Source organism: Osmerus eperlanus, chromosome 15 (assembly GCF_963692335.1).
Source record: "Osmerus eperlanus chromosome 15, fOsmEpe2.1, whole genome shotgun sequence".
Taxonomy (NCBI): domain Eukaryota; kingdom Metazoa; phylum Chordata; class Actinopteri; order Osmeriformes; family Osmeridae; genus Osmerus; species Osmerus eperlanus.
The window spans coordinates 14,038,465-14,051,765 of record NC_085032.1 but is presented as its reverse complement, the minus strand read 5'-3'; the positions used below and the strand labels follow the sequence as shown (position 1 = coordinate 14,051,765).

The window sequence follows — 13,301 nt, the reverse complement described above, 5'->3', positions numbered from 1 at the left end:
GGGGAGTAAAAAAAAAAAACCCTCCTTCGAGCCGGATTTGAACCAGCGACCTAAGGATTACAGTTAAGAGACTCTACAGTCCTCCGCTCTACCAACTGAGCTATCGAAGGGGCCACATTCCTGTGGCAAAAACATGGCTATTTAAACTATTAGATAGTGACTAAATGATATATTTCTTAGAAATATCTTATATATATATAAATATATCTTGTTTTAAGATTTTAATATATAATAGGCCTATATGTTTTCGATTAATCGTGAGCATTTTTCTTTTGAGCTCGTTTGTTCTGTGTTACCATGGTTACAGTTTCACACGGGGAATTAGCTCAAATGGTAGAGCGCTCGCTTAGCATGCGAGAGGTAGCGGGATCGATGCCCGCATTCTCCAATAATTATTTTTAAAATAACTCATGTGTATCCATATGCACCCATTAGGCTACGTTAACAAAATCATTATCTATTGGCGTAGAGGCAAAGTAGCCTATGTTACTGTATTTCAACTATTAGATAGTGACTAAATGATATATTTCTTAGAAATATCGTATATATATATATAAATATATCTTGTTTTAAGATTTTAATATATAATAGGCCTATATGTTTTCGATTAATCGTGAGCATTTTTCTTTTGAGCTCGTTTGTTCTGTGTTACCATGGTTACAGTTTCACACGGGGAATTAGCTCAAATGGTAGAGCGCTCGCTTAGCATGCGAGAGGTAGCGGGATCGATGCCCGCATTCTCCAATAATTATTTTTAAAATAACTCATGTGTATCCATATGCACCCATTAGGCTACGTTAACAAAATCATTATCTATTGGCGTAGAGGCAAAGTAGCCTATTTTACTGTATTTCAACTATTAGATAGTGACCAACTGATAGGCCTATATGTTTCTTATACATATATTTTATATATATATCTTGTTTTAAGATGTTAATATCGACCTTTTTTTATTAATTGAGAGCTAGTTTCTTTTAGCGCGCTTTTTCTGTTGCCATGGTGACGGTCTTACATGGGGAATTAGCTCAAATGGTAGAGCGCTCGCTTAGCATGCGAGAAGTAGCGGGATCGATGCCCGCATTCTCCAATGATCTTTTTAAAAATAAGTCATGTGTATCCATATGCACCCATTTGGCTACGATAAAAAAAAATCTTCATCTATTGGCGTAGTGGCAAAGTAGCCTATTTTACCCGTGTCAAAATTAGAGACGTTAACCAACTTTCAGAGTTTCCTGTCAGGCCTAAGCTACAGTACTGTAGGCTACAACAGGCCGAAAGGATAGTTTGGATAGTTATTCAACATCTTTTTTTCCTTACCTGGCTAGCTGAACATAGCGTAGAAGGCTTCCAGTAGCCTAGAGCAGGCTCTACCAGCATCTAGTAGACTTACCAGGAGTAAAAACGGAAGCTTTACAAATGTTGATAATGCGTCTATTGAAACCGATGCAGAAGCGTAGGCTAACTACATTTCTCACAATGGCGTGCAATTCACTTCAGTGAGAGAAGCCGACAAATTAATTACCTCCCCCTATTTGTTTATATTTATCAGCGGTATTGTAGGCAATTTATTTGATAAATACGTTGTAAACTGTGTCATCTATGGTTTCATGGCCTAGTCATGGCGTCGACGTGCAGGGAGTCATCAGCTGCTCAAACTCTTGCCCCAAGTTACTAGTAGTATCAGTTTCATATATGGGCATGTAAACATGGCAACCTTTCACGTGACAGGTTCTAAAAACAGCTCTGACACCAGCTCGCTGTGAGATTGGGGCCACGCGATATCGAGTTTGAGGCACAATTTGCACCGAAGCGAATGTGTTGGGGGCTTTGTCGTGTAGCATGCGTTACGTAAAGCAAGAAATTGTGATTTGACAATGCGGAATTGATTAAGTCAATTTGACTGTTATTTCAAGCTCACTGTTACAGTCAAATTAGATTCGATTCATCAGAAGATTTATCATGGACAACTTGGAAAAGCAACTGATCTGTCCAATATGCCTGGAAATGTTTACGAAGCCTGTGGTCATTCTACCATGTCAGCACAACCTATGTCGGAAGTGTGCCAATGATATATTCCAGGTACATTTCTTTAATCACATGCCCAGCTCTTAAGATGTCTAGAGCTAGTATGCTGATTTCAGGTTTGGAATTGAGAACCCACTTCACTTGATATACTGGCTTGGCCTACATAGGCTATCTATTTAGAGTTGTTATGATGATTGAGCAAGCATTTCAGTCTATCAGTAACTGTATGTCTAAATTTTACCATGTTGCCATACTGTTGCCTAGCTACCATCAAAAGCATGTACATTTATACTTTTATATGTATATAAAAGATATATTTTTGATTACTTTTCATTCTGCTGATGTCAAGGCCTCCAACCCCTATCTTCCAACCAGAGGAGGGTCGGTAACTTCCGGTGGCCGCTTCCGATGCCCCTCCTGTAGGCATGAGGTAGTGCTTGATCGGCATGGTGTTTATGGGCTCCAGAGAAACCTGCTGGTGGAAAATATCATTGACATGTTCAAGCAAGAGTCCACCAGGTGAGGCTTACTGAAAGGAACCTCACCTTTCAGTACTGGTGTGCTCTACCTAGAACTAGGACCGAGGCTCCAAGGTCAAAGGTAGCCTCACAGTGATATCAAACAACTCATGAAAACTGTTCAGAGATTTCTTCCGGTGTCCTCCGCCCTTCATGACAGGTTTAAATACTCCAATATGAAAAAGACTATATAAAGAACATGCAGGTCTTCAAATAGGCTTGTATAAGACTTGACAAGTGACACGGTATGTGACGTCTTTTAACCATATGGTCTCTGTCCCGTAGCAGAAACACTAACAACTGTCAGTATTTGGTGAAGGAGAGCACATCACTCTATTGAAAGAAACCCTCCCTGAAAATAATTTTAGTATTCTTTGGGAGTGCCATCTTGTTTTTGGTCTGTGGATTTGCAAGCAATTTTCACTCATGAAAATGCAGGAGTTGAACACGGTGCTTTTAAGAATAGTGAACTCCCCTTAGGCCATGTAATCTAGCTCTGCACTGTCCTGTCACCCGACATCACGCTCTGAGCTTCAGACTTAATTTATGAGTCAAAGCTCTCTTCCGCTTGGAAGGAAGATGAGAGAGATAGGGGAAGGGGGGGGTGTGGACCGGCCGTGTTTGTGCGGGCACTTACTTACTTTCATGTCTCATGTCGTGTAGACAGGGAGCAGTGAAACCGTGGTGCCCAAGTGAACATAGAGGGGTTATGTAGCTGGAGCTGGCAGGAGATGATGATACAAGTAATACTCTGCGCACAGATGTAGCTACACTTCTAAACGACTCGGAGCTCGTCTCTGGAGCGGGTGGACAGCCACAGGGCAGCACTGTATGGCACTACTACACTACACTTCCACCCATGCGCTACATTCCGGATGTGACATAGTTTAACCTTATGACGTCATGATGGGGCCTGCTTGCTTGTCCATTAAGATCAGGTTTGTCACTTCTTCCTCGTCTGCAGTAAGCACCATCCTCAAAACTAAAACAGTGACAAAACTTTTGCTCAAGCCAAAGCATTGATATCTGCATCCCTTTGGAAGGATTAGGTCATTTACAACATTGGTTGACGTTTTTCCCAGTTCTTCATTGTAAGTATTTCATCATATTTGTCTCCTTACCAGTTTTGCTGAACAAATCTGAGACACAATCAAGCATGCTCCTGTGAATAATTTACAAAAATGCCACAAGTATTGTCAATCTCCACCTATCCAGCTCAATGTAGGATTTAACAAACAGAAAACAGAGGCAATGTACTTCTAAACAAGACCCGTTAAAAAGCATTTTCTGTTTCCCCTGGTCCAGCAGCAGCAGCAGCAAGCCCACCACGGAAAGACAGGAGGACCAGCCCATGTGTGAGGTCCACGGGGAGGAGAAGATCAACATCTACTGTGTGAGCCACGGCGTCCCCACCTGCTCCATGTGCAAGGTGTTCGGGGCTCACAAGGACTGCGAGGTGGCTCCTCTCACCAGCATCTACCAGACCCAGAAGGTGAGTCCCACTGTTACTGTGGACGGAGCTGATTGAGCGATCAGGGAGAGGACGTTGGGTGCTGTCCTGTCACTTCCTGTATGGATGTACTGGCTAATGGCCAGTGACTTCCTGCCAGTTTTTTAGTTGGTGTGTCTGTTACTGTAGAAGTTTTGTGTGTTCCCAAGTGCATCTGTGCATCCCTGTCCATTATCAAACAGTGTGTGTGTGTGGCCCCCAGACAGAGCTGTCAGACGGCGTAGCGATGATGGTGGGGAACAATGACAGGATCCAGGGAATCATCAGTCAGTTAGAGGAGACCTGCCGGACCATAGAGGTGAGAATCCCAGTGGTGGAGAGAGCCTGGCCCCTCACTCACACAGCAAGCAGTCACACACACACACACACACACAACTGAAACGCATTGCATGATTCATTCTCTTCCTCTCCCCTTTTCCTGTGTTTTTCTTTGAACTTTTTCTATGCTCTTAAGTTCCTCTGTCTGCGCCACACACACATAAATGATGGCTTCAGAAGCAAAGTGGGGTTCATTCCTTCAAAGAGGATTCATTAACTCCCACACGCAATCGCACGCACACTTTTACAGTGAGATTGAGAGTCACATTTTCTCCTCGCTCAATAGGAACCAAGGAGCTAATTGATGGGAAGAGAGCAGACACTCATCCCGTGGTGCACACACTAGAGGTGATGAGGCTCCTTCAGCACTGTGCAGCACAGGATGCTGGAGCAGGTCCAGCCCTCTCTCCCTCTGTCCCCTACCGTGGTGTCACTTCTGACTGCCATGCTGCTTGAACTGCACTGCCCTCTCTGCATACCAGCCTGAAGTGCTTAATACCCTGGACCCCCACCAATATCCTGAACTTCTTATCTTGCTTTAGATTGTGAATTGGGAGAAGGCTGAATAGTGGTTTTGAGTGTATATGTGTGTGTGTGTGTGTGTGTGTGTCTAGGAGAATGGTAGGAGGCAGAAGTCCCAGGTGTGTGAGACGTTCGACCAGCTGTACACCCTCCTGGAGGAGAAGAAGAGAGAGATGAGTGGGAAGGTCACGGGCGAGCAGGAGGAGAAGCTCAACTACATCCGCAGTCTGACCAGGAAGTATGGCGACCACCTGGAGGAGTGCTGTAAGGTTGTGGAGACAGGCATCCAGACCATGGAAGAGCCTGAGATGGCAGTGTTTCTACAGGTGACACAGTGTTTCTACAGGTGACACAGACAGTGTTTCTACAGGTGACACAGGCAGTGTTTCTACAGGTGACACAGGCAGTGTTTCTACAGGTGACACAGACAGTGTTTCTACAGGTGACAGGCAGTGTTTCTACAGGTGACACAGGCAGTGTTTCTACAGGTGACACACAGTGTTTCTACAGGTGACACACAGTGTTTCTACAGGTGACACAGACAGTGTTTCTACAGGTGACACACAGTGTTTCTACAGGTGACACAGACAGTGTTTCTACAGGTGACACAGGCAGTGTTTCTACAGGTGACACAGGCAGTGTTTCTACAGGTGACACAGACAGTGTTTCTACAGGTGACAGGCAGTGTTTCTACAGGTGACACAGGCAGTGTTTCTACAGGTGACACAGGCAGTGTTTCTACAGGTGACACACAGTGTTTCTACAGGTGACACACAGTGTTTCTACAGGTGACACAGACAGTGTTTCTACAGGTGACACAGGCAGTGTTTCTACAGGTGACACACAGTGTTTCTACAGGTGACACAGACAGTGTTTCTACAGGTGACACACAGTGTTTCTACAGGTGACACAGACAGTGTTTCTACAGGTGACACAGGCAGTGTTTCTACAGGTGACACAGACAGTGTTTCTACAGGTGACACAGGCAGTGTTTCTACAGGTGACACAGACAGATGATCTGAGAGCTGTGTTGGAATTAGGTGGGGGGCTAGGGGGGTTCCGAAACTCCCATAAGATTTAGGTGACCCCTTAGAGGATACATGTTCCACCATTTTCTTTATTTTATATATATTTTTTGCAGTGAATTCATGGTTAATAAATCCCCCTCTTTTTGCTGTTTTACAGACAGCCAAACCTCTTCTCAAAAAGTGAGTCCTGGATGCTTGTGATAAGCAAAGATGGATTCAAATATACACTGTAAAAGTACAACATAATGTATTTCCAAGGAATAATTTTCCTCTTGTCCTTTTGTGAGGATTGGGGAAGTGTCAAGTACATCTCACCTGGACAAGGTGGAGCGTGGCTATGAAAACATGGATCATTACAGAGTCAACTTCAAGAAGGAGGGACTGGCTATACAAAATATCGACTTCATAGAAGGTAAGGATTGGACCGGATAAGTTGTAGATGCTGATGATGTCATCAGAACATTGTGTTCCTGAGGAAGTTCACCGAATCACACAACATTCAGCAACCAATGATAGTGTTATGTTAACTGATGTGTTATGTGATTTGCTAATATTGCAAACCCGACATTGTGAGATATTCAATCCAGTTAGCATCAAACTCTCAGAAAATAACTTGCTTTGTAGAACCATTTGTGCCAATCTCCATTGCAGAATGTTTATAAACAAAGTATAGCCCATGGCAAACAATTGAAATATTACATTACATTCCAAATAAAAGCCTCAGAATTATGTTGGCCTGCTATTAATTTGTCCTCTGTAAAGAGTAAAAATAGTAACCTTTTCAAAGAACTTCAAAATTGTTCCAATTAACCATTTTTATGAGAGTTCTCCTAGACAATAGCACTCTTTTTGCACAATATAGCCATTTATTACACTAGTTGTTATTGTTTAGCTCTCTCACTGCCCACCTTTTTCTGCAGATGATGATGATGATGAAGAGGTGGTGGATGAAGGAGAGGAAGGTGTCGATGCTGGATTGGGGACCCAGGGAGGTGGGCTCACAGCACCCCCTCTGGTCACCTCACCACAGAGTGCTTCCAGGAGCGCTGCCCCGCCCTAGCCACCTGCCATGGACCCAGGCGGAGCTAGACCCACCTAGGAGGACGCGACCTGTACACTCTGATCTGAGTTCAGTTCTGAGGCGATTTTCTTTGGGGGATCAACACAGGTGAATCTCTCTGGTTTCCCTCCTCAGCGCTGCGGGAGGGTGATACGCGCCTGCGGACATCTTCTACCTGGATCTGAGAGTGAACTCGGGGACAGATGGAAATGTCTGGACAGAAGTTTTCCAGTTTTCCAGGGATGGACTAGATTGTTTACCCAATTAATTGCAACCATTAACCTGGTCAACGTCACGAATGGAGTATTTATTTGGGGTAATTAAAGCATGTGTGAATCATTCATTACCCACTTTTGTTTTTCTTTAGATGCTTTATAGAGAACTATAATTTTTTCTCTGCTTAAATGTTTTTCTTTGAACCAAACACAGCTAATTTGGGTATTTCTTCCTAGATTTTTATTTCAGGGCTTCACTTACGCAGGCAGTACTGTTGTGTGTCTTTCCATCTGTCTTTTTATGAAGTAGGCATGCCACCGTCTTTGGATCCACATCGTTAGAGAAGGATTGAACTGGAGCTTTTCAACTTTCTCCACGTCCTCTGCTGTTGATTTTTTTTGTGATTTTTTTTAAATGAAAGCTGATCAAATCATACAAGTCATTAGGATAGAACAAATAATTATTCTAACGTGTGAAGACAGATAGTTGACGTTACCCCCACCGTTCTAATTAACGCGGGAAGCAGGAATGTGTCTCTTAATACAGAAATGTACCATACATTTTATGTTTCCAAATTGAAACAATAATCCTTCCTCCATTGACACCCCTTTACCTTCAGGTCTTGTACTTGTAATCCAAACTATTTTTGAGGTCATTAGGCTGACATAAAGTCATTTCCTGTGGGCTCCAGTCCCCTTTATCCATGACTTAATCCTTCCCTTCCGTCTCTTCTTCTTGGCTGACAGTGGACAGGCCTATTTCACATGTCTCAGTGCCTAAGCTGAGATAACAATGTGAGTGGGACTGTGTAATAATCCTCTTCACCTTCTCCTTCCAGACCAGCGGAGTGTGTGTGCGTTTGTGCGTGTGTGCGTGCGTGCGTGTGTGAGGTGGACCCTGCTCATGGGGCCTCATTATACTTCACACACACTGGACACACACACACAAAGAATCAGACGATTAAAGATTGTTTAGATGCCCAGGCTATTCTGTGTCATGATACATGATGTGAGAACGCATTGTCCCACCCTTCTCACGCACTGCGATGTATGCCTGCTCATCTCCTCCAAAGCTGTTTCTAATTCATTTGACACCAGTTTCACAAGAAACAAAACCGTGGTGTATGAAATGTGTGTTTAATAATCTGCTCTCTGGGCTGGATGGCAGTCTACCTCTTACCATAGGTTATACTTCAGCTACCCTGCTGAGCTTACACCCTGCAGTCTTCTTGATGTCTCACTGAAGGTGACTTGGCTGGCAACAACTGGATGCAAAATCTGCCATTGACTCCTATCCAATCACTGGAGAGCATCTTTCAATGCCTGCACAATGTTGTGTCCAGGCTATAATAAGCTCTCTGTGGCTGTCAGGTTGAACAGTATGTGATGACTCACACCCCCCCCCCCCCCACACACACACACACACACACACAGACTGTGCACTTGTTTTGTTTGGTTTATCCTGACTGTGAGGGTCAAGGATCGAGACACACACTTCATCTCTGTTCTTTTTGGCAGATTGTCTCATTCAGTGAATGCCAGTGTAATTAGGTCTACTCTCATGGATCTAGTTCTTTGAAACGTAATGGCTGATGTTTATTTGAATAACTATTTAAGGATTGTAAGTGACTTTTATTCCCCAGGTCACATCATGCCTTATTGTTTTACTACATTTACACTGCTTTTAGAATATGTTACGAAGTGTTCTGGTAATAATGACTTGCAGGATTAATCAAATAACAATTATATTCAATTATATAGTCCGACATACTTAAAATTGAAGTTGGGTAATGGTTGATTTGACCATATTCCTGTGGTGGAGCAGTTGCATTTTAAATAATCAATTAACAAAAGACAGACCAGTAATTCTATGTTTTTGCAAAAGCTATATTTCAGAGATTCGATAAGAAATTAGATCCCTTTGTCAAATCCTTACAGTTTAGCTCAACATTATAAAATGAAATGTATGGCTATGCTTTGTGTTCGACCTGTGAGTTTAATAATATCCACAAAGAAGTGTAAAACTTGCTTTTCATATTTTATTGAAAAATATAAATATAAGACATTCTCTTGCACAACAAAAAATTACTGGTTGCTCATAAGTTTATTAACAAACTTAAATAACATATAGTACAATGGAACTCAATTTCAGATAAAGTATCAATTTCTAAATGCGTTACTAAGAATATCATTCCTATAGCCTATAATCAACCCAAAATATTTCCTTTTAAGAGTGAAAGAATGGTGTATGCTACAGTTTTGAACACTTACACAAGAATAGAAATTGATAGTTTTTCTTTGCATGATACAATCTGATTAGACTACAAGCCCATTTACTCTCCGTCAATTTAAGTTAAAGCTATAAAATAAATACTTTTAGAACAATGATGTAAAAGCAGCACTATGGTACAGAATATCATGTTTGTGCTAAATGTAAAAAAAATCTTTGGTGGATGAAATGGTGATTATTTATTTTCCGAAGATCTCCATCATTTTTCTGTTGTTATGCGCTTGTTGGGCTAACTGTTCGGCTCTGGACATCTCCATCATCTCTCGGAGCAGGTGGAACGTCAGATCCAGCGATATCGGCGGGTCCTCGGATCTCCTCTCCCTCTCCATCGAGTCGTCGAGTTGGTTTGCTAAATCGCTGATGGGCCGGTTGATGTTCCCAACTTTGCCTTGTAGAAGACGCTGCGTCAGTTGGAGTTGTAAGGCTCTGTTGTAGATTGCCGGTGATCCCTCGGAGAACATTTTCGATGCGGTCCCTGCTGAGTTTGGGTTCCTGTTTCCCATCCGGATGAAGTATTCCTCTCCTACACGCGCTAGGATGGGAAGAGATTGATGCTGAGGGTCGGTCTGCGGCGCCAAGGCGCGCTGGATAGCGCCAGGGCTTTCAACAGCCCTACATTCATAGCGCGGTAAGAAGGCAACGAGCAGAACCACGGTGGTGACAAATAAATTGAGCTTCATGTCAGGGGATCAACAGGAATCTGAGAAAGAAAAAAGTGAATTAACTTCACCTTTTGTCGCCATTACTATAATTACTGTAAAGTTATCTATTTTCAAAATGCGCACCCAGGCATTTTCACATGGATTTTGACCATTCCATGCATAGAAGCATTGCATGAAACAATGTATTACATTTCATCCAAAGTTTCAATGAGAACTAATAGTTCCTGTCTTTTGTCCATGGTCAGACAAGAAATGTAGCCTACTAGAATAACAGACTAAATCTTAGGTCTATGTAAAGTAATCCATTTAAGGGTCCATAAATCCAGGGTTTGGTGAAACGTCCACAAAAGCAAATCGACATAATGGCCACTTATGCTCTATTGCCAGGAGAGAATATATCCATCAAGTTATTGTAATGCAAAAAGGTATGAACATCTCTTATGACACCTGTCCGCACAATATATATGAGTACAATAGAAGCGCGAGGGGACTGAAGGAAGTAAAACTAGTCTCACCTTAAACCGTTATTCTTTTGCCAATAGAAGGTTTCAGTTGAGATGTCTCCCTCTTCCAGTGTAGTATCAAGAAATTAGTCTAAGCTGTTCTTGAAAGAATGGACTTATATAGCCAAGACCTGCTACAAGTGTCACGCTCTGAGCTCAGAGATTGCGTCTGCGCAAAGTTGCATGGGTGTAACTTGAATGAACGAATCTGAGAAAGTCTAGAGTAGTTTGGATGGGATGAGTCATAAAAGTGGCGGTGTGTGTGATTGCACGCGCGCTTGCCTGCGTGCGTGCGTGCGTGTGTGCATATGTATTCTGAATATAGCCTCTTGCAAAGACACTTTTGACAGGGAGTTTGGCCTTGTAGCACATTTCAATTGCATTCCTGTTTGAAAGTGAGGAGACTAGTTATGATTATCATCACTACCATACACCAGTTCATTGATCGAATGCTTGTCAGATATTCGTCCAGAAAAGACACAGTTTGCAGTCAAATTCACTCACTTATAAAAATTATAAAGAGTCGATATTGTTGCTCCTGAATTAAGATGTACATGTACAAAATATTATCTCTCAGAATACATCCTACATTAACATAATTCTCAAGTTTAATCAGCACAGATGGTTCCCCCTCACACCCATTTTTCTGTCTCAAACCTAAATATGGCAGATGCGAGCCAAAATACTGGTGTTTCTGTATATTGAACATGATTAGAGTCAGAGTTTGGGAAACCTTCTCTCTGGTCTTTCTAGTACAACTCCGGGGATGCACTTCAGAACAGTCGAAGCAAGATATATTCATTTAGTCATTTTAGTCATTTAGCAGACGCTCTTATCCAGAGCGACTTACAGTAAGTACAGAGACATACCCCCCGAGGCAAGTAGGGTGAAGTGCCTTGTGCCTTGAAGTGCCAAGGACACAACGTCATTTTTGCAAAGCCGGGAATCGAACTGGCAACCTTCTGATTACTAGCCCGCTTCCCTAACCGCTCAGCCACCTGACTCCCTACATTCACCTGTATCTTGCATCTGCTTGTGGCTTCCAGTGATTCATTATTGCTGGCTGAGTTTCTGCGCAGACGTACGTCACTAACCCTGTCATTGACGTCCTCCCCCTGCCCCTGTAGACAGACAGGCCTGGGCCACGCCACCATGATGGAGCCCTTGATTCCAGCAAAACACCACCATCAGAATCCCAAACAGTCTAGCTGTGAGTCTGTTTCTTTTGATTCAGGTCTCTCACTCTTTGTTTCAGTCTTTCTCTCTCTGTGTCGATGTGTGAAAAGTTATCCCAATTTTCTCTCTCTGTTTCTGTTCATCTTTCCAGTTATCTCACTCTTTTTAAAATCCATTCAGAATTTTTTTTTTCTGTTTCACTGTTTGATCCCAGAAGTCGATGAGTCAAGTCAACTTTGTCTCGTTTTTCAAAAAACTGCGATGGTTCTTTCCCCTGACTGAAACTGATTGTGGTATAAAAAGGCAGTGGAAATCAGATTTCAAACTCCTGTACTCTTGGAGAACCTAAAGAGATCATGTTGTCAGGTGATTCAAAAAGGGGGATCCTTCCCAAGAATAGCCTAATGCTATTAAATGTAATAACAACATCCATCTTTTGGATGAGGCGATTTGACAGTGTACCTATAGAGTGGGAGAGTGTGGGGTTAGGGGATTTTAAATAGCCTGTGTTATTATCCTCCTGATTTTGTTGTCGTTGCGGTCCCTAAAATATGGTGTTACAGTCAGGTTTTAATTCGTTTTATCAGCACATCCGTTTACAATCTGTCACACGTGGTCCTGCCCTGCCAGTGCTGCGCATGTAGAAGTCCTTCCATCTGGTCTCCCCTTCCTCTCCCATCTCCTCCAGGGGAGGTGTCAGGTCCCATCATGAGAAGCACATGCTCTCCGCCACGAATAGAACACACCAGCAGATGAAGGAACCACAGCTCCTGGTCATCAATGTCACCTCATTTTCAAATCACTGTCCCTAAACTGATCACTCAAAGAGGAGCTGGCCTGCAGTGTGATGCAACAGCGGAACAGCTCCAGGCCCATATTATAGAATTCCAGCTTCTTTTTTTAGAGTAATTAGAAGTTTACGCCACATAATGGACTGTGATTGTGAGATAGACACTGACCAGGAATAGTTATCTCAGACAGCATCAGCTGCAGCCTTACGACAAAGACAGAATGTTGTCTTACCCTTTCAAGTGAAAAGAAGTCAGGTGGCTGAGCGGTTAGGGAATTGGGATGGTAATCTGAAGGTTGCCTGTTCGATTCCCGGCCGTGCAAAATGACGTTGTGTCCTTGGGCAAGGCACTTCACCCTACTTGCCTCGGGGGAATGTCCCTGTACTTACTGTAAGTCGCTCTGGATAAGAGCGTCTGCTAAATGACTAAATGTAAATGTAAATGTAAAAGAAGGAAAGCAGAGGAAAAGCAATTTACAGGACTTCAAAAAATGAAAACGATCCATGCCAACAGATGACACCTCTTATTTAACCCTTGTGTTATCTTCGGGTCATTCTGACCCATCAGTCATTGTGACCCACCGTCGTATTGCGACAACGTTACCGCATACAAAAACAAAGAGAAGCCTTTTCTTTTAACCGTTGGGCTGTCTCAGACCCCCCACATCCACATATGAACCTTTG

The 13,301-nt window shown here is 42.8% G+C and overlaps 2 protein-coding genes and 3 non-coding genes across 6 annotated transcripts; 3 read left to right on the top strand and 2 right to left on the bottom strand.

Annotated features, from left to right (window-relative positions):
• Positions 1-22: 22 nt before the first annotated feature.
• trnay-gua (transfer RNA tyrosine (anticodon GUA)) lies at positions 23-110 on the bottom strand. Its single transcript is given in 2 exon segments — positions 23-58; positions 74-110. It is a non-coding gene; the product is annotated as a tRNA-Tyr (tRNA).
• Positions 111-315: 205 nt separating this feature from the next.
• Positions 316-388, top strand: trnaa-agc (transfer RNA alanine (anticodon AGC)). Its single transcript has one exon. It is a non-coding gene; the product is annotated as a tRNA-Ala (tRNA).
• Positions 389-671: 283 nt separating this feature from the next.
• On the top strand, positions 672-744 carry trnaa-agc (transfer RNA alanine (anticodon AGC)). Its single transcript has one exon. It is a non-coding gene; the product is annotated as a tRNA-Ala (tRNA).
• An 885-nt stretch (positions 745-1,629) lies between these two features.
• Positions 1,630-6,339, top strand: trim55b (tripartite motif containing 55b). 2 transcript variants are annotated; one of them, XM_062479845.1, is made up of 7 exons: positions 1,630-2,079; positions 2,375-2,544; positions 3,852-4,035; positions 4,256-4,351; positions 4,986-5,239; positions 6,079-6,101; positions 6,209-6,339. In XM_062479845.1, exons 1-7 carry the CDS (start codon positions 1,960-1,962, stop codon positions 6,328-6,330), a joined length of 969 nt encoding a protein of 322 aa, XP_062335829.1. In that variant the 5' UTR covers positions 1,630-1,959; the 3' UTR covers positions 6,331-6,339. The 2 variants fall into 2 exon arrangements, with proteins under 2 accessions (XP_062335829.1, XP_062335828.1); XM_062479844.1 differs by having other exon boundaries at positions 1,631-2,079; positions 3,849-4,035.
• A 2,878-nt stretch (positions 6,340-9,217) lies between these two features.
• On the bottom strand, positions 9,218-10,821 carry crhb (corticotropin releasing hormone b). Its single transcript, XM_062479846.1, has 2 exons — positions 10,664-10,821; positions 9,218-10,186 (listed from the first exon to the last, which is right to left on the bottom strand). The coding sequence occupies exon 2, from the start codon at positions 10,164-10,166 to the stop codon at positions 9,666-9,668; it is 501 nt and encodes a 166-aa protein (XP_062335830.1). The 5' UTR covers positions 10,167-10,186; positions 10,664-10,821; the 3' UTR covers positions 9,218-9,665.
• Positions 10,822-13,301: the final 2,480 nt, after the last annotated feature.